The following is a 25,555-nucleotide window of genomic DNA, read 5'->3' as shown; positions in this document are numbered from 1 at the left end:
ACTGTTCCACGGATGCGATGACTTCTCTGGAAGGTCACGCAACTAGATTACAAGCTCAAGGGCAAAGAGCCCCACAGACTTGATTTTAAATCCGGGTGCTCACCACAGTGTCCGTCACCACATGTGTGCACAGGGAACAAATTATTTCATAAATGAATGCATTTAATAAAATATATTTACTTTAATCTAAAAGCAGCAGGGTTGTACCTTAGTTTTTTGCTTTAAAAAATATGTATGTTTAATGCTAGAGGGAAAAAAAAAAGACGACTTCAGAGGAGGAAAGTGACATCGTGGAAGACGATTTAGAAAAAGAAATAAAACATACATGAAAATGAGAGGGGAAATGTCTGCCATGAGACACTAAGCAGTTAATTTTCTCATCCTTCAAAAATCACGGTGGCAGTAATCTGGAGAAATCCATTCCTGTTTACTTTCTTCTCCTTCTAAATGGAAGGCAATGACTGACTTCCTGCATCCTGGCTTCTGTTTACAGTTGGGCACACCCTCCTGCAGGGAGGTATTACCTGCTTTCTCCAAGATCCTGCGATACAAGCTCCAAAATCCCTCCACCCAAAGATGCCGATGATGTCTGGCTGGATTCTGTGCAGCTTTTCCCGAAGCCCTGGTTCACGGCTCACCTAGGATTGCTCATCCCTTGTGAACCGTCGCTCATTTTCCATCAGCTCGACTTTAAACGCTGGGTTAGCCATCTTTCTCTGAGCCCAGTTGTGTGATAACACCTCCCAGGTGTGAGTCGTGCATCACTGCGAACAACCTCTGAATCTTCGGGGAGGGTGAAATGCAAATGGTATTTCTGGGTGTACTTCACTTTTGATTTCATCCTCTTTTTCTCCGTCTGAGTTATTTCTGGCCCCTTCTTAATGTATGCCAATAAGAAAAAAGAGAGCCAGTCAAGCTTTTGGCAACAAAGTCCCGGAAAGTACTGCCACATCCTAGGGCACTTATGCTGGGAGACGCTCAGGAAGCCTCCCAGCCTGGCCGCGCATCAGCCCCGTCTGGAGAACCTAGCCAGTAAACACAGAATCTCAGACCCGCTTCCTGGGGACTGGGAGTCAGTGGGTCAGGGGGAGGTCCGAGGTCAGACGCTCCCATAAGCACCCCAGATGATTCTGACAAGCCTTATCCTGTGTTGGAAACTACTGCTAAGTATTATGAAAGAAGAAAAAAGGGGGGCGCCTGGGTGGCTCAGTCGGTTAAGGGTCTGCTTTCAGCCTGGATCATGATCCCAGAATCCGGGGATCGAGCCCCGAGTCGGGCTCCCTATGCAGCGGATAGTCTGCTTCTCCCTCTGCCTTTCACGCCGCTTGTGCTCTCTCTCTCAAATAAATAAATAAAATCTTTAAAAAAAGAAGAAAAATAGAAAAATGACATCATTTTTAAAAGTGGGAAATAAAATTCCTTTGCTCACAGTGACTATTAAAAATAAATCATATTATAAAAATAAATCACTGGGTGGCTTAGTCGGTTGGGCAGCTGCCTTCAGCTCAGGTCATGATCCCAGGGTCCTGGGATCGAGTCCCACATCAGGCTCCTTGCTCAGTGGGGAGCCTGCTTCTCCCCCTGCCTTCTGCTCCCTCTGCTTGTGCTTGTGCTCTCTCTGTCAAATAAATGAATCTAAAAAAAAAAAAAATCATATGGGGTGCCTGGGTGGCTCAGTCGGTTAAGCATCTGCCTTCGGCTCAGGTCATGATTCCAGGGTCCTGGGATCAAGTCCCGCATCAGGCTCCTTGCTTAGCAGGGAGTCTGCTTCTCCCTCTGCCTGCCACTCCCCCTGCTTGTATGCTCACTCTCTCTCACTCTCTCTGGCATAGAAATAAGTAAAATCCTTTAAAAATAAATCATACAGGATGTTCTAATAATATAGGATGGAGATAATCACAATACAGCTCACCGGCTTGTTACGTGGTAAATAGCCTAAGCCAAGTGGCTTAATGAAAGTGCCCATGGGGTCTGGTGTCCCCTGAAGAACAGCCATTATTACCCTGTCCAATCTGACTTTTAAAACAACTTCACGCTACTGTTTGGAAAACACCTGATGAAATTATGTCACATCTTCACAACGAAATTAAGTGGAGAAGTCCAGCTCCAGCGCCTTGAAGATCTCTCTCCTCTGTCTGCTCCATCACGGGGGCGAACATTCTATTCGATTTCTATCCTAGCCCATGAATTACAAGACAGTTACCTGCATTCACTGCTTCCCATAATATGTAGGGACATCACATGACAGCATTTTCAGATTGACCCTAAATACCCTGACCATTCCACTCTTCCTTTCCTGGCACGCAGTTTTCAATGATAGGAAATAAGCGTGTATGCTATTTATTTGTTTTGCCTCCTTTCTTAAAAGCCGATTCAATTTCCCAAGCTTGATAGGCATGCATTTGAAGGCTGTGTGAAGACACAGGAAGAGAAGAAAAGCCCCGTCAGGAAAGGGTTAGGATTAATAGCATTAGCGTAATTTATTGGAGCCATTGACTGTAGGCTGCAGCCAGCATCTGGAGCATGCAGACCTGCTCAGAGAACGCTGTGACTTTACACACCCTGAGCACTTCACCCTGTTTTCATCAGGGCTCATTAATCGCAACAATTTTTCATGTTGCTTTAATTTTCCCGATTAGTGGTACTTACAGCCATGCTCACACATCCAGAAAGTGTTTCTGGGGCTCATTTTTCTGTGACCCCTCCACAGGCCTGTGTAATGTCATTTCAAAGTTATTCAACTTATTATTAAGTTGAAATAATTAAGTTGGCACCCCACTAGAAGTCGATCCCTTTTGTTAAAAGTAGACTTTAAAAAATCATCTAGGGAGGTTTGTAAATGATTACTAACAAAAGCATTAAATGTATAAACCTGTCTATCACTATAGTACTTTCTGTTTTTCTTACGTCTTAGGCTAAATTGCAAACAGGCTTCTCCTCTATCACCTTATTACGAGAAATAAAAGCTTATAACAAACTAAGTTTCCACTCTCAGTTGGCATCATGTCTTCCAGGAGAAGGTTTTTTGGAAAATAACTTCTACGTATTATCTGTTCTTCGTAAAAGTTACATCGTTTCCCCGAAAACAAACAATAGAAAAAGGAATCAAAAGAAAAATAAACATTTATATCTGTATCATGTAATTAACTGTTCTCAAGACATCTTAACAAAAAATGGTTCCCCACTCTTTTACTTCTAGGAATTGATGCTAAGTGTATCATTACATGGATATATAGAGTTTTAGGAGTAAAGACATTCACTTACAATGTCATTGCTTATATAGCAAATACTATAAATAGCCGAAATGGGATTGGTTAAGGAAATTAGTAAACCTGCACACTATGTGATTATTTTAAAAAGTTATGTTGCAGAATTATTTAAGGTCAAGGAATTATGCTCATGGCATTTCAAGTTAAAAAAAAAGCATGTCATAAAATAATATTTATAATATTGTGGCATTTTTGAAAAACAAAACAAATGAAAAATAACTTACAAAAAACATGAATGAAAGCAAATACACCAAAATTCTATCAGTTGTTTTACTCCTGAAGGATAAGCCTGTAGATACTTCTCTACCATTTCCATAAGGCCATGCATTACTTTTTTTTTTTTTTTTAAGATTTTATTTATTTATTCGACAGAGAGAGAGAGACAGCCAGCGAGTGGGAACACAGGCAGGGGGAGTGGGAGAGGAAGAAGCAGGCTCCCAGCAGAGGAGCCTGATGTGGGGCTCGATCCCAGAACGTCGGGGTCACGCCCTGAGACAAAGGCAGACGCTTAATGACTGAGCCACCCAGGCGCCCCAGACATGTATTACTTTTGTAACGAGAAAATAATTATGATATGCTCTGTTTTGCATGTAATACACAGGATAAATAGTTAACATGGCTATTATATAAGCTTAATATAAAAGTCTAATACCTTAAAAGAAGAGAACAAGAAGAAGAAAACAGAGGTAAGAATCTAACTAGAGAACACACAGAAAGAGAAATATAAATGACTTGAAGACATAGAAAATACATTCAGCCTCAGTCATGAATAGAAGAGTTAAGACAGCAGTGATANGCCCCAGACATGTATTACTTTTGTAACGAGAAAATAATTATGATATGCTCTGTTTTGCATGTAATACACAGGATAAATAGTTAACATGGCTATTATATAAGCTTAATATAAAAGTCTAATACCTTAAAAGAAGAGAACAAGAAGAAGAAAACAGAGGTAAGAATCTAACTAGAGAACACACAGAAAGAGAAATATAAATGACTTGAAGACATAGAAAATACATTCAGCCTCAGTCATGAATAGAAAAGTTAAGACAGCAGTGATATTCTACTTTTCATCTACCAGACTAGCGCAGGACACAACATTTTGATGACACACTGTGCTGGACAGAGTATAACTAAGGTAAATCCTCATAAATTGGTAGAAATACAAAATGGTTTAACTTTTCCAGAGTGCATTTCTGCAAGATATATCAAAATTATAAATATGCTTATCATTTGACCCATCAATTCTTCTAGTCATGTATCATACAAATAAATAAATTATATATTATATGAGAACATTCCTCTCTACTCTGCTTCAAGTAGCCAATGTTTTGGGTCCAATTTGGGTTAAATGAAAATACCCCCAAAATGGAGTCACAGGTGATTTTTTAAAATAAAAAGGCAAATCTATGTAATGATGTGAAGACAGTCTCGGCAGGTGGAAAAGAAAAGGTGATGGACGGTATGCACAGTATGCTCTCATTCCTGTACTAAATGAGCGGTGGAATGCTGAAAATGCCTGCGTGTTTGTATCTGCAGAAGACATCCTTGGAGGGATGCACTAGGACCCAGAAACAATGGCTGTCCTCTAGACAGGTTGTAGGGGGTCATGGGTGGTAGGAGATTTAATTCTCATTGCATATCTTTATGCTGTTTGAATTATTTACTATATTTGTGTATCATACTTTGTATCATCACTTATTTATGTGTTCAGTTAATAGCTATTTTAAAATTTATTAGCTATGGGGGAGAAGATTTAATTCTCATTGCATACCCTCATGTACTATTTGAACTATTTACTATATTTGTGTTTCATATCTTGTGCCATCATTTATTTGCGTATTGTTAGTGAGTGAATAATTATTTTAAAAATTATCAGCTATGGAAAAGAAGCAAGGTGACAGAGGAAGATTCCTACACAGGCCACCGAGTGGATTTTGCATTTGGAATCGGCTGCTTCTCCCTGCAGGACCTGAGGCAAGCCCCTTCTCTGGACCATCTTCTCTTTTTCTAAGGAAAATCACAAAGTTCTCTTCCCACTCTTGGGAATCTGACCTTCTAGTTGTTTCCAAAACATATACATACTTGTTTTCAAATATCACGCAAAATAGCACGTGTCTCAGCTACTAGAATCACACACACCCTGTCCCCTGTTGCTCACTGACAAGTTTATTCTCTTGGGAATGTTTGTCTCAATCAACAATTTTCTGAGCACCATTTTATAGGCAAAGCCATATTGTAAGTGCTAAGAATACAGGAATTAACAGGATATGTCCCATCTATAACGAATTCAGCAGAAGACCTCCCAGACACTGAACACCAACTAAATGCCAGGTGCTGGGTGAAGCTTTTTTTCCTTTTAACTGTACCTTGTAATGTTCACTTCAAGCCAATCCCCGTAGGCCCTATTAGCATCGTCACTTTACAGATGAACAGGTGGCAACTGAGAAGGGTAATTCATTTGCTGGCTAAGTTCGCCCTATTAGGAAGTGATGGCATTGAGAATTCAAACCCAGGTTTGCATGATACCAAAGCCTGAACTACTTTTTACCATGGTTCAGCCTATTTCACCTGATGTAGCGGGGGAGAAAGACAAATAAACAGATGCTTAAACAGTTATGCCCTAGATGCTGTGAAAAAGCCTCCAAGTAGATCTGATGGAGATTTGCATGAAACTGGCATTCAGGAAATGTACAGATCTTGTCAAATTGGACGTTTGTAATTTCTTCCCATAGGTCAAGTGAAGGGTGCAATTGTCAGTTTCCAGAGCAAACCTTCATGGTGAGATGAACTCAGTCTGACACGGTTTGGGACCATGACAGAGAGACATTCACCTGGATGCCACGGGAATTTGCTATCAGGCCTCAGAGTTAGATAGACACCGACCTAATTCAAATTAAGTACTTAGCAGCTCTGTAGCACTGGTCAGGGGTGCTACTCCTGAGTCTCAAATTCCTCCTTGGTGAAATGCAGATGAAATGAAAAAATGGAAAGAATGATAAACATGGAAATAGGCACGAACCTCTTAGCAAAAAGTAGACATTCAGTAAACAACTATCATATATAAATTCTCAGATAGGCTTGGATGTACAGAAATAATGCAAGACTGCAGGGGCAATCTACTTCAACAGAAATGGAATCATCTGTAAAATGTACAATTTGTTTTCCTAAGTCAGTGTAGTGGTGCATTGCTTGAGAAGCATCTGATATAATGATCCTAACCTGAGAATTTCTCCCACATCCTTCTGCCTGATCAGTTACACGTCTCCTTATGTGGATCATGGGTGATTCTGACCCTTATCTTGTAACCTCTCCACCCATTTTTCTACCAAATGCATGAAGAACCTTGGTCATGAGCCAGTGGCCGATGTGATCTTGGGCTGTTATCTTTCTAGGCATGAAGATGGTGCTGAGATTACTGCCTGCCTCCCCTAGGTTGCCAGCAGGCTTTCCTATCAAAATCATGAGCAATACTAAAAAGGTGGAACTGGAGCTCACCTGAAAAAGAGAGAGAGAGAGAGAGAAATGCCAATCCTAAAGAAAAGCTGATCATTAAAAAATGAATTCCCTTCTTAAGTATACAAAATGTCCCGTGAAAAAGTGGTTTGTGTCTAGAAATTTTATGTCTATATTCAATATGCTGCATTTCAAGCAGCATTTCTACTTTGATCCTTTGAGCTCCTTTAATACATCAGATGGGTTTTTAATACCCATAGGAATATATAAACTCTTTCCAAGCTAAACAAATGGAGGGCAAGCTGGAGAGTTAATAAACACACATCTATAGGGCTTTGGCAACTTGCTAAGCCACTTCAGGTGTAGCACCGGGCAGCCCAAGGGAGGAACACAGACTGCTCTTTGAGGCAGGGATGGTGGGCGTCCCAGCACAAACAGCCATCGGGATGGAGACAATGCACCGCAGAAATGCAGCTCGAAAACGTCCATAGTGTGGACACAGCTCTGCACTCTTCCATTCCACATGCAAATAAACATTCTAAAAATATTCCTTGGCTATGCTGGTCTCCTACCCTCCGGCATGGAAGAGGAAAGCCTCACTGTGTTGTGCGCCCAGCCAAACGTACATGTGCTCCCACCCCGCTTTCCCACACATTAAGATATGTACAAATGGGAAATTGTGAGACTAATTCATGTCAGGTAGAGACCTGCCTAGTCATTATAGACATGCGCCCCTCTCATTTTGCATCATGGACTCATGAGGGAAAACAGTAATTTACAACATTTCCTGTACTAAAACCTCTCCAAACACTGATTATCAAAGGGCAAGTAAAGATAGCAACACCTACACAACCATCATTCTATCTGGAACCTCAAAGTTGTAATCGTCCATGCGTTTGGAATAGGGAGCCTTTTTCCTGTGAGCATCTGAGAAAGAGAATCAGTAAAGTCCTGTCTCCGGTAAAGCACCTCGTTGAACTGAGATCCAAAGAATTGGGAGGAAAATCAACCAGAGGTTTTAATCCCAATTATTCTGATGCCTCTGGGACATGTTTTCCTCTTCCGGCACTATTTCAACAATTCAAAAGACAGCTCCCAAGATAAGCATTTACCTCCCTTTCCCTCTTTTTTAAAGTTTCAAGCCAACATGTTTTTAGCAACCACACACATACAGCACTAACTAGGCTGTCGATTGTCAGAGCTAGTATTGAATTATTCAAACCTGGCACCATACCCATAATATGAAAAGAAGGTAGCCCTTTATGAAGGGATGAGTGGCACATTCTCAACAGTAGATGACCAAGTGTGGAGAAACTTTCAGATGTGGTCATCATGTTTTAAATCTTTCTTGGCGGAAAGAAATCACTTTTAGGATCCAGGAGTAATTTCTATCACCTTTCTGAGAGGCAGAATAGGAAGAATGAACATAGGGAGGAGAAGAGGCTGGCTTTCCTCCATCACAGTGTGGGTGTGACACTGTAAAATTCAAAAGGACAGGAACTATTTTGATCTGGGTGATCCACAGCCCTGCACGTTAGCAGCCAACATGGCAAGGTATTAAGTGAGTAAATGACACCAAGGGAAAATGTGGAGGAACATAAGTTGCACAGCCCTCGATCTCCAATGGGAAGAATTTGACCTTTGGTGTTAATCTCATTGTAGAGTGGAAAGTTGTCTTGTTTAGAAGTGAACTAAGCCCGCTGGAAAGGGCCAATGGTTATTTCATGGGAAATTGAATTACATTTATTTACACATTTTAAACAAGATTGAGTACAGTAGTTTGGCAAGAATGTATAGAGCAGGAGATACAAAAATATTTCAACAAATTAGTGTACGCTTGAAAATTAAGTGGTTAAAACTGTTACATTTTAACGCCTACAAATTACATTATTCATGACACTAATGTACTCCCACTGGCAAAGTCTGTGTCCAATTTGTGTAATGAAGTATCTGATCACTATTGCGCATGTGTCGTCCCTAATTCATATTTCCAATTTTTTTTTTTTTAATGAACCAAGAGCTCAAGTGGATCCAGGAAGTGGCAAAAATCCAAGATCTACTTTATCTAGGACAGTCTCGTTGGAGCGGAAACCTCACCCACTACTTTTCCTGATTGAAACTAGTAGTTTTACCTTCCAGTCTAAGAAATCTGGAAGGGGAGCCTGACTGGAGTTCTGTGGTTTTCCTACATCCCTGTCAACACAGATGGGTTTGTGGATTGTGCTCTATAAAAATCTCTCCCATTTATGTGGCATTTTCTCCGTGCTGGGCACTGTGCTACGTATGAGTGTTATCCTTTTTCTTTTTTTTTTTTTTAACCCACGTACAGATCCTCTGAGGCAGGTATTATGCCCCTTGGGCAGATGAGCAGAGAACCCGGATGTTTAAATAACTGGTTAAACTCTTTACGTGATTAAGCATGGTAGCCCAGGCTGTAGTTCAGCCACCACCCCTTCCCCACCCCCGCCCCGAGCTCAGCCTCTCAGTCTCTCAGCCTTGACTCAGGAAGACGCCATGTCCCCATTGTGCAATGGATCCATTTTACAGGTCGTTTCCAGAAGGCCCACTGGTAAGAACACCTGCAGGGCATTCGCTGGGAACAGTCTGAAGACTTGCGGTAAAACGCCCACCCAGTGTGAGACCTCAACAGGAAATTGGAGTAGTTTGTAGGAAAATGGAATCCCTGAACTATGGTTCTCTGAACTGTAGCCCACGAAACATGTCAACACAGCTTCGAGACCAATTACTTTCTTTCAGTTTAGCGGACAAATGAAAGGCGCATGGGGAGAAGTGATGAGAGAAGCAAAGTGTAGCCACAGCTTTTGGGGCTTCCAAGAAGATGAGCAAAGCTTGTGTTCTGATCCCAAAGTGAAACTGATGGCAACATAATTTTTATGAAAAGCGATGAGTGATACTACCCCCCAAAAAAGACATCCGCACTCATTTACACACACACACACACACACACACACACAAAACCAAAAAAAAAAAAAAAAAAAAAAACAACAACTAATTTTTCTTAAAAATGAATATCTTGCCAGCATTGAAATGTGACAAGATTTTTAAAGCTCTGGCATTGTCCATGTTANCTCGATCCCACAACGCCGGGATCACGCCCTGAGCCGAAGGCAGACGCTTAACCGCTGTGCCACCCAGGCGCCCCCCCCTTTATTCTTGATTGATTATTTTTCTTAATGGGTGAGAAGTAGTTAACTTAGGGATTGGTTTCCATTCCGAGAGGATCCCTGTCTCAGCAAAGGTTGAGAGGGTATCAAGAAGGAAAGAAACGTATTGGAAAATCATAAAACATTGCATTCTTTTCAGATATCCAATTTTGTTAAACTTGTTGACAGTCACAAATGCCCAGAAAATATGGGCTGAGCTGTTTTCGATTGCTGTTTGAATAACAGATTAATTTAATAATCAGTGGGATATTGAATGACGACAATTACTGGTTAAAGCAGCCAAACCACCAACCCTAACGACATTCTTATGTAAATTCTTATTTTCTTTTAGGCTCCTGCATTCCTAATAAACCCTATATTTTTGAAAATCCTTTTTTAAACATTGCATACTATCCCTCTGTTATAATATATCTGCCTATGATATAGACAGATACATGTCCACTTTCAGAGTTGCCAATATGAAGGTTTCTATTTAGAGCAATTGAGTCAACTCTTGATGTACTTTCCGTATAAAACCATCAAGTTTTTTTTTTCCTGCCGGAAACAGGACATAAAAGCGGAGTTAGGATCAGCCAGTCTTCAAAGATCACTGGAGACCAAAAAGATTTTTACTATGTGGCCAGAACCACCTGACATGGTTTCCTGAGTTCTGGCAAAAATGGCTAGGCACTAAGGACGTCCGCTTCCGTCTGAGAGATGGGCAGATTGTTCATGGCGGTCCCCAGCACACTGCAGCTCGAGGCACGTTCCCGTGGGAAGCGCACAGCTCTTTGGGATTGCTGCTCTATGGTTTGCCATTGCTTGTGGAAGAAAGTAACCGCTGCCTTCAGAACGGGTTGTAACGGACACAGTTTTGTATGTTCCATTGCGGGAGGCGAGATGTTTTTCTTTGAAAAAGATCTTAGTGCGTAATTTCTGAAATGCTATAATTTTCACCAAACTCAGTTTCCAAATCGCTCCTGGCCAGAGGCTGTAGAATTGTGTTATTTTTGAATGTCACTGCCCCTGACCTGAAGTCACCTACAAAGCTGGTTGAAAATTCGTAATTGTCTTGGAGAACCAGTCCTGCAAAATCTCACTCTTTCCAGGCAAAGGTTGACAAATTTCTACACGAATTAGATATAAAGCAGATGTGTGAATTCGGTTTCCTGGTTGCCACCAAACATGTTGGTCATTGTACTGAAAAATCTACCAGCCATCGACAAGGGAATGAGGACAAGTCAAAGAACATTATTTTTCTCCTTAACATATTTCATTCCAAGAATTCAAAGATCGTACAAAACGCAAATTGTTATCTTCATCAATACTTTGATAAGCCCTCAGATGTATCTTCTAATAAACTTCATTTCACAAAATGGAGCAAGGAAAGGGAGGAAGATGGATATGCAAAAGATACTAGAAGGGTCAGGCCTTCACAACATCTGAGACTATTGTCCGGAGCCTATTTTGGTCTGATACGAGCATTCTACAATGATTTTATAACAAAGCCTCACAAGGATTTTTGGATTAGGAAAAAAATAGTCATGAATTGATTTCTCATTCAACTAGTTACCCCAGCTGATCTGTGATCTGAGCTACCAGGTGGAGGTCTTGAAGCTCAGAAACAAAAATCCTCCAAAGCCTGCAACATCTTTTCAGTGTTGCCAGCAAATGGGATCAGGGCCATTGAACTTCCCAGCCTCCTGTGAGTCTTGAACCCAGTGTGGAAGTCAAGGGCCGAAGAAGACTCATCACAGTGGATATAAATACCCTGAGTGTCAACTTCATATCTCATCCACCCTTGAATTTCCCAATACACCTGCAATTCCTGGGCCTTAGCAGGAATGCAGTTATGCTCCACTGAATAAAAAATAATCTCTCTTCAGTTTGAAATCTTAGTTTACTTAATCAAACTGCATTCATATTTTTGGCTTCTGATTGCAAGTCAACAAGGAAAAATACTGCTGGCCTTAGCAATCATCTTTCTTGGCTCTATCTGTTTTCTCATCTAGAATGGAAATAAGAAACCTAATTTACTCCACGAAATCTGATTACCTATTGTGCACTAGGACATACTGGCTACCGTAGGAAGTCTGTAGTTCTGACTACTTAGGATACAATATCCCTCTGGTTGAAAAGGTTTGCAGTCATTATAAAATCAATGGAGTCCACTTCATGGAGCTACAGAGCCATGAGCTGTCAACGATCCTTAAGTATATGTGAACTTTGGCCATCAAAACTACATATATGTGGTACCTTTCCCTACAGGAATTCTACAGTAGCAAAGTGATATGAGACTATCAAAAGGAGAATGCACATTTTAACAGAACAGTTAATGGGGGCCAAAATCTTTACATACGAAGTTGGTATGGCATTATGCTAGCATGAAATGGGGCCATTTATTGAGAACTTCCTCTGTTCCAGGCATCATGCTAAATCTACAACATACATTTTCCCACTTAATTCGTACAACCAGCCTATGCTGTGCTTACTATTACTATCCCCCAAATTAGCCGGGAAAGGCTGAGTTTCAGAGAGTTTAGGTTTTTGCTCAAGGTTACACAGCTAGCAATGATGGGAGTTGGGGTCCACACACTCTGAATTCCCTGATGCCACGGCTCCCACACTAAACCACCATACTCCCGTGCTTTCTTGGGGTGGTTCTAGGAAGTTGTCAGTCAGAATAGCAAACTATAACATGGCGGATTAAGCCAATATGGAAGCCATTCCGCTCTAAACACTTAGACATGCCAGATGAAATAGTAAAACAGTACAAGCATGCTTAAAAGCAAAAGAACTTACAAGACAAGACACTAAAAGCCAACGTGTACATTTAGAACTAAGTGTAAAAAGTGGATAATCTGGTGCTGTCTGGGGTCTGAACGGGCAAAACAATATTAGCATGAGAAATCAAACTTTAAGCCGAAACGACATGCTGCTTAGGAAAAATATTTACTGTAATTATATGACGCAGAAACTCCTAAATACAAAAACTTACATAACAAGAATTCCCAGGCAGTCAGTACTAACAGGATACATGACTAAAGCCCCATTGTAAACCTACTGTGAAGAGAAACTCAGGCTCTATTCTGTTCCCACAGAAAAAATAATGAATAGTAAAAATCAGTTCATGGTCAAAAATGACAGAACACATGAGTCGATTATCTATAAGGAAAGAAAGCAGATACAAGAGATGAGGAAATTGATACCCCCCCCAATTTAAACTACTAAAACAGCCCTAAAAGGCCTTTATAATTAGGTATAGAAAATTTAAGAATAAGAATCTATATAAAGAAGACACAGATATTTTAAAATCTACTTTCTTAGCAACTTTAATGTATATGAGAATACACAGATTTTTGAAAGAAGCAAATGATACATCTAAAAATAAATAGGAAGACTTTAATACTCCAAGCAGAGGACTAGACACAACCAAAAGGAAATTAACGAACTCAAGTTTAGGGAAATTACCCAGAAGAAAGTACATAAACACAGTGAAGTAAATTTATATCCAGACACATGTCAGTGAAACCACAATATCAAAGAAAAGGCCTTGAAAAGCCCTCTGAGAAGGGGAAAGCCAGACCACCTAAAGAGGTACAAAACTGAAACTCAGGAGACGGTGGAATAGTGTCTTCAAAATACTTCAATTTCGATAGCATGGAGTTAAATGATCACTGCAGAGCACATAGTAAATAAAGCATTGCAGACAAAGCATGAGGTCATTTACCACTCCTAGATCATTCCTGGAAAAAACAAAACAAAACAAAAAACTTCTAAAGTACTGTAAAACAAGAAGCAATGGTTAAAAAAATAGTGAGTAAACGAACTGGTAAACATCCCATTTATTATAGGCAGCAACAGCAATAATAACATATTTGGTAGGTTAAAAACACAGCAGAGCTAAAATGTTAGGAAATATCACATGAAAGAGATGGAAGGTAATCCAAGTCAGAGGTTCTAAGAGTTTGTTCTCCATGGAGGAGGGAAGAGATCCTGAAACATGTACAAGTTAAGGGCACACACTTCAGGACAAGGGTGCATACCTTACATACTAGGAAAGGAAAAACAGGAATAGAGAAAACTCAATAGGTCCAATTGGAGGGAAATGAAAGAAGGAAGGGAGGGAAAGAGGAAGGGAGAAAGGAGGGAGAGAGGGAGGGAAGGAAGGAAGGAAGGAAGGAAGGAAGGAAGGAAGGAAGGAAGGAAGGAAGATATGGAGATAGCATATAAAATGATGCTAGAAACAAATTCAAACTTGTCTAAGCACAGTAAATTATAAAGGATTAAATCTCCAATAATGGAGATAATAAAAATGCCAAAGCCAGCTGCATTCTATTTATAAGATAAAATCCTAATGCAAAATGACAGAAACAAAAAAGAAAGTTAAAAATGGAAGGAAGGGGGAAAACATGTCTAGGATATGTCACCAAACAAAGAAATACTGCATCTGTGCTGTTAGCAAACAAAATAGATATGAAAGCATAAAGTACTTTCCCAGAGAGGGCTATCCAGTAGTGATCAGAGGAATGATTTATCAGGACGCTATACCAGTCCTGAACAGGGATGTCTATGGTAACATAGCTTCCAAATATAAAAAGCAAGGTAAAAGGAATGACGTGAAGGAGTAGAAAGATCCATAAGCCTGGTGAGAGCCTGATATCTAAAACAGAACAACAAGGACAAAAGTTTGAAACACAATAAACACATTTGATCCAATGGATACGCATTAATCCCTGTACTCAGCTATTAGAGAATGAAACCTGCTTTCAAAACCATGTGGACAAGTACTAGAAAACAAAACAAGTCTCTGGACAGACCATGTGGTATACAGACAGCAATGTCATCTAACAGCAATCAATAAGAAAAAAAAAGATAGCCTCAAAACCCATATATATCAGGAAATCTTAAAACAGTATTTAAAAATTTACCAATCAAAAATATGGTGAAAATTAGAAAATTATCACAGCTGAATAATAATGACAACCCTATATAAAGTGAAATGCAGAGAAAAATTACACATGTAAAATATATTTATTTTATATATATATATATATATGAATTTTCAAAAGCTAAGCATCAAACACAAAATGTTAGAAAATAATAAAGAGTAAATCCCAAAAACATAGAAGAAAGGTAATAATACAGATAAGAAGCAAAATAAAATGAAAAAGAAACAAAGAAACAACAGAGAAAATCTAACAAAGTAAATGATGGTTCTTTGAAAAGGAAAAGAAAACAAACATATCTGTTAGTATGTAGAGAGAGNTAAGAATTGCTTGCTTTAAGGGGTTGACAGATTTAGCAAATAAAAATGTGGGATGCTAATTAAATTTGAATTCCAGATAAACAAATAATGGTTATTTATTTATTTATTTATTTGAGAGAGAGAGACAGAGGGGGAGGGAGAGAGAGATAGGGAGAGAGAGAGTGAGAGGGACAGAAAGAGAGAGGGAGGGGGAGGGAAAGAGAGAGAGAAAGGGGGAGGGGTGTGAGAAGAGGAGGTGTGGGGGGGAAAGGGGAGGAGAAGGGAAGAGAGAGAGATTGATTTAAAACGGGGCAAAATCACAAATTGTCAGCATTTTTAATCAAAAGAAAACACTATTAACAAATGCATGTGATAAACATGAGAAGTGGGATGAAACAGGCAATTTTCTAAGAAATATAATTACCAAAATCATTTAAAAAAGAAATAGAGACTCCAAAGATATCTAACCACTGAAGGAACTAATTTGGTAGTTGAAAATTTACTCACACTGGAAAAATAAATAAATAAATAAAATAAATGAATAAATAACCTATCTGTTGTTCATAGTTTTATGGGTAAATTTTACCAGACCTAAAAGAAGCAGATAATTTAATCTTATACAAAACGTATAAGATCCAAGTTATTTTGTAACAATAAAATGACCTCAATAGCAAAGCCTAATGACAGTCTATGAAAGGAAAAGTATAGCCCACTCTTCTTTTTTTAAGATTTATTTATTTATTTTGGGGGGGTTGGGCAGAAGGAGAGGGAGAGAGAAACTTTAGCAGACTCTCCCCCGTCCCCGTGCTGAGGGCGAGCCACATGCAGGGCTTGATCCCAGGACCCTGAGATCATGGCTTGAGCTGAAATCAAGAGTCATGCTTAGCCGACGGATCCACCCAGGTGTCCCTAACCCACTCTTCGTCTTGAACACAGATGGCCACTTCAATATAACATGAACAAATGGATCTAGCAAGATGGTTTTGGCTTTTGTCTTTTGTAATCATGGCAATGAAAGACCATCCTGGGAAAGGAAGCATGTTTTCACATGAGATAATCCATCTACCATTAAAGAGATAGTATATATATTTCATGATTTAAATTTTTAAAAATTTTTATCACTGTAACTCAAGATATTAACAAATAAAAATTATTTTGGTAATGAAGGTAGAGAAAAATGTTTTGATAAAATTCAACCTCCATTCAAATTTCAAACAATGGCAACAAGAGCAACAAACACCCCTGAAGAGGTTTTCTTTAACCTGATAATTGGTTAACTATCAAAAATCTAAGACAACTCAGGAAATGGATATAGGTTATGGTTGTACGACATTGCAAATGTACTTAAAGGTCTTGAACTGTGCACTTAAAAATAGTTACAATGGGGGTGGCCTGGCTGACTCAGTTAGAAAAACAGTGATTCTTGATCCCGGGGTGGTGAGTTCCACCCCGCACTAGGTATAGAGATTATATAAACAAACAAACAAATAAACTTAAAAAGAAAATCACCGTCTAAATCTCCTTAAAAAATAGTTACAAAGGTAAATTTAATATTATTAATATTTTACTATAATTTAGAAAACCCAATAGCATACCACATGATTTCGCTAACATGTGGAATCGAAAAAATAAACCAACAAAACAAAACAAAATTCATATTTATAGAAGAAAAGAAAGATTGGTGGTTGCCAGAGGGGAAGGGGTGGTGGTGGTGGGGGGGAAGAAATGGGTGCAGAGGATCAAGAAGTATAAACTTTCAGCAATAAAATAATCATCAGGATGTAATGTACATCATGGCGAACAGAGTCACTGACGTTGCATTAACTTTGTAAGGTGACAGATGGGAGCTAGATTTATTGTGGTGACCATTTCATAATGTACACACATGTTGAATCACTATGTTGTACAGCTGAAAAGAATGTGATATTATATGTGAATTATACCTCAATAAAAAAAACCCTATAGCAAACATCATAGTTAACATAGAATTATTAGAAGAAATTCCTTTAAATTAGGAACAAGATACAGTTGTCTACTCTCCCTGCTTCTAGTCAACAATTCCAGTTACTTCTATGCAACAAAACAAATATGGAGGTTAGAAATGAATATTTTCACAAATGATGTGACTGTGTGTGAAAAAAAGTCCAAGAGAAGCCATACACAAGCTATTAAATCTAAAAGAGCATTTAGCAACTGGATACAAGATATTCTATATACAGAAATCAGTGATGTTCTCATATTCTAGCAATTACCAATTAGAAAATGTAGTTTTAAATGTATTTCTGAGAGCAGGAAAAACTATCCACTTTCAAGGTATAAATCTAACACAAAATTATAAAACTACATTAAAAAACATGTAAATAAAGAGACATACATAGTTTATAAATGGAAAGTTCCAGCAGTATACAAGATAGCAATTATCTTCAAATTAATCTATAACTTACAGCAATTTTAATCAGAACCATATCATAATTTGTGGAAATTAACAAGCTGATTACAAAATTAGTATGAAAGAGAATAAGAATATTCTTCTATATTCTTAGAAGAATATAGAAAAGATATTTGTTCTCCTAAATATCAAGTCATATTACAAAGCTATAATTTCAGTACTGACAAACCATAAAACCTGGAAACAGATCTGCATACAGATGGCAACTCACCCTATATGACACAGGGGCCACAATAAATCGATCGGGGGGGAAAAAAAGAACATTCAATAAGTAGTGCTGGTTAACAGGGAATTATATTGGAAAAGATGAAATTAGACCCTACCTTATGGCACACACACGAATTCAAGAGGGATTCAAGCCCTAAATGTGAAAGTCAACACTTGGAAGCGTTCGGAATAAAACTATATGAGAATACCATTATGCCGTGAGGACAGAGACTAACTTCTTAAAGCACAAACGCACAAATCATAGAAGAACGGAAGAATAAATTAGACTACATGAAAATAAAAGCAAAAGAAAATTTACATGCATCTAAAGACATTATATAAGACGAGTCGTCAGATGAAGGACTAGGAAGATACTTACATAAAGCATACAACTGCAAAGAAATCACACCCCAAACCTAGAACACCCAAACCAGTAAGAGTAGATTCATCACCCAACAGCCAAATGCCAACAGAAATGAAGGGGAAAGAAACCCAAATGATCGATAAAACCATTAAAAAAGGCCGAACGGCATTAGGAATCAGGGAAATGCCTAGTAAGCAACCAAGACTCATTCCCCAGACACCAGATTTCAGCAAATCCTGAAGATTCGATGCCTCCAGGAAAGACACCGAAGGATTTTTCCCAACAGATAGCTGAAATGGCCAACTGTCAACTGGGAAAACACCAATTAGGACGTTTTCCAACCAGCAATAAACTCAACTAAAAACCTCGTCTATTCCAGGATGCTTTCTCAAGCCTTTTGAACGCTTCCCAAATTCTAAATGATCTAACAAAGCCAAGAGGTGTTTTTTCCAAGCTGGTGGAAACACCCTCACACAAGAGGGCAGCCATGTTTCCATCTCTAAACTGTGATCGTGAGCAGGCCAGACACATGGCGCATAGGAGTCCTACGCAGAGCAGAAAGGAGGTGGGAGGCTTACTTGGAGCAGTCTTCACAAGCAATGTTCCCTGAGGTTTCCTTGATGGTGCGCTCAGAGACAAATGCTGGATATTCAGTATCACAAGGCTCCAGGGTCTGTTTCAATTTCTGGGCTGTAGGGATAGGAAAAAAAAAAGAAGGAGAAGAAGAAAAAAGATAAAGAACAAAGGCACAGGCTTTCTTGTGACTGGCAGCCCACAGTAACTCAGAACCCAGTTCCGCTCCCGCCATGCTGTGATTTTTCTAGGCACAGCATAATGCATTATTTTCTAATTAGTCAAGTGATTTCATCTGCCAAGCAACTCTATAAGCTATAATTCCTCAAGCCGTTGTGTTGGCTTCATCCACTATCATTTATGCATCACAAGAATACTTTCTGGGACAACATCAGTCAACGGGTCTCTGACTTCAGACTTACTTGAACTTAGCAACAACACATATGTGTATCTGAATAAATGTATAAAATAGAAGTTACACCATATTATTTAGGGTGAGACGAAGGTCATGATACAATTGTGTGGTTTTATGACAGAAACAAAATTGAAATATGGAATAGTAAAATACGTAATGTCTTTGAACCACAGCCGTGAACCTGATCCTACTCTTATGAAGGTCGTTGTCCAGGAATTCAGCACTAGATAACCCTGGTACATGGATGGGTACCCAGTAGGCACTTGGTAAAGTCTCGGTGGTTGATAAAATAATAAAAACAAGTTATGTCCAGTGGGCAAGTTCTAGAAACTCTTTAAGTTTCAATTTTTCTCAATGTGTAAATTGGGGCTAATATACTCCCTCTATCAGAGGGTGATGTGAGAAGTAAATGAGACATTATATGTTGAGTACTTAGTAAAGTACCTGGAACACAATGAGTGCTGAGTAAATGCAGTTAATAATAATAATAAGTAGTAGTAACACAGTAATCAATAACAAGAAGTTACAACACTAGCATTCTAAGGAAGCCATTGTAACATTAGAATGACAATGACGGTGGATACGGTAGCTCAGTGGTTAAAGGCGAAGACTTTGAAGCCAGAGAAGTTTGGAGTATAAATCCCGTGTTCCACCGCTTCTAGCTAATCCTCAGTATTCCCATCTGCAAAATGGAGATGCCAATAGTACAGGTACTTGGTCACAGGACTTGTCACTCATTAACATCTTACCAATCGGGGACACCTGGGTGGCTCAGTCGGTTAAGGATCTGACTCTCGATTTTGGCTCAGGTCATAAATTCAGTGTTATGAGATCGAGCCCCGCATTGGGCTCCACACTGGATTGGAGCCTGTTCAACATTCTCTTTCACCCTCTCCCTCTACCCCTCCCCACTCCTCTAAAAAAAAAAAAAAAAAAAAAACAACTTACAAGTAGAATGCTCATAGGTTTCCAATACCCGAACTTTATACAAAGTTTTTGGCTGATGTTTATATGGAAATATAAACATCTATTTATAAATATATAGAATATATAATTTACATTTCCAACTCCAAAACTCGATAGGATTTTAACAAAATGATGTTTTGACAAAGTCTCAAGTTATATTCCAAATACAGTTGGTGGGATGTCAGGAGCACGGGGACATGTTTTGTGAAATGGCTATGTGGAGGCTGCTGGCACGAGGTGAGCCCGCACAGGACCACTAAGTGTTAAAGGAGCATTTGGTAACCACCAGATATTTGGTGGGTAATCAGGAAGCCATGTGCCAAGCATGTATTCCAATTCTAACATGACTGGGATTTTTTATAGGCTTTTCATTAAGCTTTAATTATTTTGAGGACATTGATTAGGGGTTTGGGGTTAAAGCATAATGTGTTGTCATTATTCTCATCTAAAAGAAAGGGAAGTGGATGCAATCAGCTTTTTTATGCATGACGTGTGATGTTTCAGAAGCTGGTCACTGACATACAGCCCGATGCCCATACTAACTCACTGAGTTGTTCTGGGTAATGAATAGACCAAGGTAGGTACAGCTCTTAACCAAGGGACACGTGTGCACACTTTCACATATATGCAGGTGCAGACACACATGCAGCCTTCATGAAACACTAGCTGTGGGAGCATGTCACCACCCACATGCCAGGAGCTGGACTAATTACACAGTAGCTAAGGGCACAAACTAGGGGTCATGAATCTTGCCACGGCTGTGGGACAGCAGGTGAGTTCAATCTCCGGACACCTCAGTGTTCTGCTCTGTCAAATGGGAATAAGAGGGAATAACTTCACATGGTTGTGTGAGGATCAGATGAATTAATGCCTGGCAAGCGGCTGGTACACTGTGAGGGCTTTTTAAGCAAACATGCTCACTGCCACACGACTGCGTGTTATTGCGCTGAATCCTCAGAAACGGGCGCCTTTCTGAAGTATTGCTTTGGTTAGAAAAGGCCAATGACTACCTCCCTGACTCCTGGCTGCACTTCAGGGACAGCATGGGTGAGTGTCATGCTCCCAAAGGCCTGGGTCCTGGACACTGCCTGTCCCCCATGCCCTGCACTGCTGGCTCATGGCAAATGTCATCACATGCTTGCTGAATATATGAATAATTCCCCTGAATGGTGTTTCTCAGGCAATCAAACAGACAAAGGGAATGTAAGCATCTCAGGCCCTCATGACAAATTGCCGGCCTTCAGGGGGAAGACAAGGTCAGTCTCAGTGGCCTGGGCCAAACAGCAACGGCACAGAGAGGGGCACCTGGTAGAAACATCATTCACTTCCAAGTTCTTCTCCAATGCCTCTGATTTTGTCAGGAGGACATCTTTGTTGGATGCTAGGGAGTTTTTCCCACCTTTCTTTCTTTTTCATTTTTCTTTCATTTGCTCTCCCCCCACCGCCTCCTTTTCTTTTTTATCTGGGGAGGCCACACATAAAGCTCCAAGCATCTGGCTACAATTTGGTCACACTTTTTATTTTCATGGTTCTTGTGTTCACAATTGACTCCCTTGTATAGCAAGTGAGAGTGACTTTCAAGTTGGGAAACTTCCTTTTAATATTTAAATTATTTTAATTTCAAAAATGAGTCCGTTAAAATGAAATAAAGATCAAGAAAAAAAAAACGCCCAACAACAGAGATTGCAAGTGGATACGGCACACGCATGCAGATGGCGCATAATAAGCTCATGATGGTAACAGCTACATTTATTAGGAAATTACTACATGCCAGATGCTGTTCTCCTTCATATGTATTAATTTATTTAACGGTAAAACATGACAAAATAAAAAAAAAATAAACTATACGGTGGGAACCATGGTTATCTCTGTTTTGCAGATTAGTGAATGGAGGAGAGAACCGAATGAATTGCCCAAATTCATCCAGCAAGTATGTGGCAGAGCCAAAATTTGAACTTGGGCTGTCTGGCTCCAGCACACATATATTTAACTGCTCTGTGAAGTTTGGCCAATGAAGGAAAGGAAAAAAGGTCTTTGGGGCGGGCTGAGATAGGCAGCACACATGATTTAAATGGGCCCGATAATTGCACCATCTCTAATTGTAATTGTCTGGGCCCAGTTACAATGGAATGAGTCCAGCGCTCTCAATGGTGAGGCGCATTTGGCTCTGATCCTTCCTGGAGATGAAATTCTTGTTCCCTTGACAATTGCAGGGCACCCATACTGATGTGGGGATAAACCATAGAGTCTGTTTGCAACACGACTGTAGATTGGCTGGAAGTCCCTTGCTGTGCTTTTGGACCATATGCGAATTATCGTATAAAACCATGGCCACATATAACCTAAATAACATGGTTTACTATGAAGACCTTTCTTTGTCTGGAGTGCTATGGACACCACATCTATTTGCCAGGCATTATTGCTTATCTATGCAATTTTGAACCCATAGGTCAGGCTGCCAGTGATCTCCTGAGTGCTGGTTTAGCCATTGGGCATTTACAAGGCATTATCTTACAAAGGTGTAGGTACAAGAGGTCACCAAGTTCAGCTGGGCTGATTCCTTATTGTAGGGAAAACGGGTTCAGAAAGCAGACATGGCCTGCCTTGAGTCCCCCAGAAAGAGACTCGCCATGACCATCATTTACTTAAACAGCAAAACCACCGTCACCACCTTCACAGCCAATATGCGGGAAGCACTCATTGCGTGCCAAACATGACCCTAGGCCCTTTGTACGGACAGAGCCCTCACCACTGTGCACCGAGGAATGCCCTCTGCTCTCCTATTTTACAGATGAAGAAACTATAGCCCAGAGAAATTAAGTGACATTGCCTGCCCAAAGTCACGTTGCTGTGAGCTCGGGAAGCCCAGACCCGCTTCTGCACGGTCCCATCCTGGTGCCTCCATTCTGGGCCGTGATACGGCTCGACTTCCCGTCCCTGTTAGGCTAGCGGTCTCAAGCTGAAGCCATGACCTACCACTCACTCGCAATGAAGCACCCAGGGGAGCATCCACACAATTGAATTTCTTTAATTTTCCCTTAGCAACAAATGTCCCTGATGAGAATAACTGACTTGGGTTCACAGTAATTATGGGCAGACAACTGGGAATGAATAGAGTTGCCATCTGAAAAGCTTTCCTCTTCTTTTGTCTCTGTGAATGCACCCCCATTCGTACTCGGTGCCAGCAAGCTCCATTCTCTTTGTGCAACTTCGCCAAAATGATACCTTTGTGATAATCAAGCAGAAATGGGCCTCCACAGTCCCCTTCATTAAGGAAATGAAGCAGATAAGCAGTGTAATTATGGATTCCATTTTTAGCTAAACAAAGATGTATGTCTCAGCACAGGGTCTTTATCTAGCGAGGGAATGGTAAATTTAGAATGAAGAAACCTTGCAAGTCAATATTGCTGCGATGCTTGAAACTTTTCTCTCCTTATGTGCAGGGTCTAAGAATTTCCATTTTCCTTTAACAAAGATACCCAGCTGATAGCAACCCGGAGGACAAGCCCATGCATCCCCATTTGATTCATTTCTCCATCCATGAAATGGAAAAAGCCCTACAGGCCCGAACGAGACAATCCACGTACAGTAGCTGGTCCCACACAGTGGTTCAAAGAAGGTGAGCTGCTATGCTCACCGCCATCTAGCTGAGCTCTTAGCTCATGTCCAAGCCCTTCATCTAGTAGCTGTCTGATGCAGGTAGCTCAGAAAGGTTTAGTGACAAATTCCAGCAGTCCCCACCTCTCAGGTATGATGAAAGGATCCAAAGATTGTCTGGTGCCCCCACTCTGGAAATGGAAAAGCACTACACTGCATGTTAGCACACTGGGCGCTGATGATACAACCACTTGACAAGGTCTGTCTGCAGTCTGGGGGAAGGTCTCACAGTGTGGCAACAGGGTGACATGACTTGGAATTATAGATTAAGGAACTTTTTTAAAAGCTTCTAAAACAGAACACGGAGTGCTGAAGTATCACATGATCGCTCTTAGCTGAAATTCTGCCCGCTGCTGGTCCTGGCACAGGGGGAGCAGGGGCGAGGAGATGTGAAATTTCAGAATGGTAACCTTCATACATTTCTGTAAGCATCATGACTGCAAAGACCATATATTTCTTCCTTTTTTTTAAAGATATTTATTTACTTACTTATTTGAGAGAGAGTGAGAGAGAAAGCATGAGGGGGGAGGGTCAGAGGGAGAAGCAGACTCCCTGCTGAGTGGGGAGCTCGATGTGGGACTCGATCCTGCGCCTCCGGGATCATGACCTGGGCTGAAGGCACATGCATTAACTGACGCAGCCACCCAGGTGTCCCATATCCTTCTTCCTTATTCTTCATCCCCTACCCCGTACTCTTCAGTCTACACCAGGGTTTCCCAACAGTGGCACTCCTGACATTTAGAGTAGGAGGATTCTTCGTTGTGCGTGGCTGTGTGTCCTAGGGTGCTTAGCAGCGTCCCTGAATTCCACCTACCAGCTGTCAGTAGCACTCCCACCCCCAGCCCTAGTTGTGACATCCAAACACTCCACTGACTCCTGGGACAAAAATCTGCCACCAGGTTGAAAACCACTGGTCTGAGCAAAGATCACAGTGCCTGGCACACAACAAAAACTTTTAAACTGATGGTCAAATCTGAAGGGCCTGCACAAGAATGTGGGGAGATGCCTACGGCAGCAGGTCATGGGAAAGGGAAGCAGGCCAGGGTGGGAATGGGGGACACGGGGATGCAGGTTGGCACGAGGAGGTGGGGCGTCCTCTCTCACCGCAGAAGTTCCTCAGCCAGAGGGGGGCAGGCACACTGTTGTGAAGAGGGACGCCAAAAGGCAAACCCTGAAGACGACCCGATGACCAGCCTACTGCCCTCAGCACTGAACGCACTCCTGAGCCAGAGTCTCAGTCACAAAAGCCACCGCTGCTCGAAGCGTAAGCACCGTTCACCATGTGGGGAGCACCTGCTCCGTGCCGTGTCTGCCCACGGGCCTGGCGTGCCCCGCCTAACCCCGCTCTCACACCTGCCTTAGGTCCCTGGTTATCTCTGCTGACCAGCTGGGAAACCAGAGCCCAGAGACCCCAAGGGACTTGCCCAGGAGCAAGCAGCTAGCGAGCAGCAGAGGAAGGCCGCCTGATTCCAGACCAGAGCACTTCATCGAGGCAAGACGGCTGCTCTAGCACCCCAGAGGTCAAAGCCGAATTTGAAGCCGAGGTGACTTGTCCCCAGGGACTGGCGCCATGGTCAGAGCAGCCCTACGGCCAACTTGCAACGCATTCTCTTGGCCTCTACTGATCTTCCTTCTTCCATCCCTCTCTTTTAATCTCACCTAACCTTTTCATTCCTAAGAGTAAAACTGTGGAGAAGCTAGTGGAATAAGAAAAGGAAATAGAACAAGAGAGCAAGCACCCTTTGGTAGGTCCCTTCTCAGCTCTCACTTTCAGATCATGTGCAATT

General features: G+C 40.9%; 1 protein-coding gene across 1 annotated transcript in view; it reads right to left on the bottom strand.

Moving 5' to 3' along the window:
- Positions 1-25,555, bottom strand: part of CACNA2D3 (calcium voltage-gated channel auxiliary subunit alpha2delta 3) — a 488,288-nt gene that overhangs the window by 29,599 nt on the left and 433,134 nt on the right. Inside the window, exon 31 of the mRNA XM_034658484.1 lies at positions 18,736-18,847. Within this exon, the coding sequence (XP_034514375.1) occupies positions 18,736-18,847 (112 nt within the window). The remainder of the gene's footprint in view (positions 1-18,735; positions 18,848-25,555) is intronic.

The sequence above is a fragment of the Ailuropoda melanoleuca genome, chromosome 4 (genome assembly GCF_002007445.2).
Source record: "Ailuropoda melanoleuca isolate Jingjing chromosome 4, ASM200744v2, whole genome shotgun sequence".
NCBI classification, from domain to species: domain Eukaryota; kingdom Metazoa; phylum Chordata; class Mammalia; order Carnivora; family Ursidae; genus Ailuropoda; species Ailuropoda melanoleuca.
This window is presented reverse-complemented; position numbering and strand designations above follow the sequence as displayed.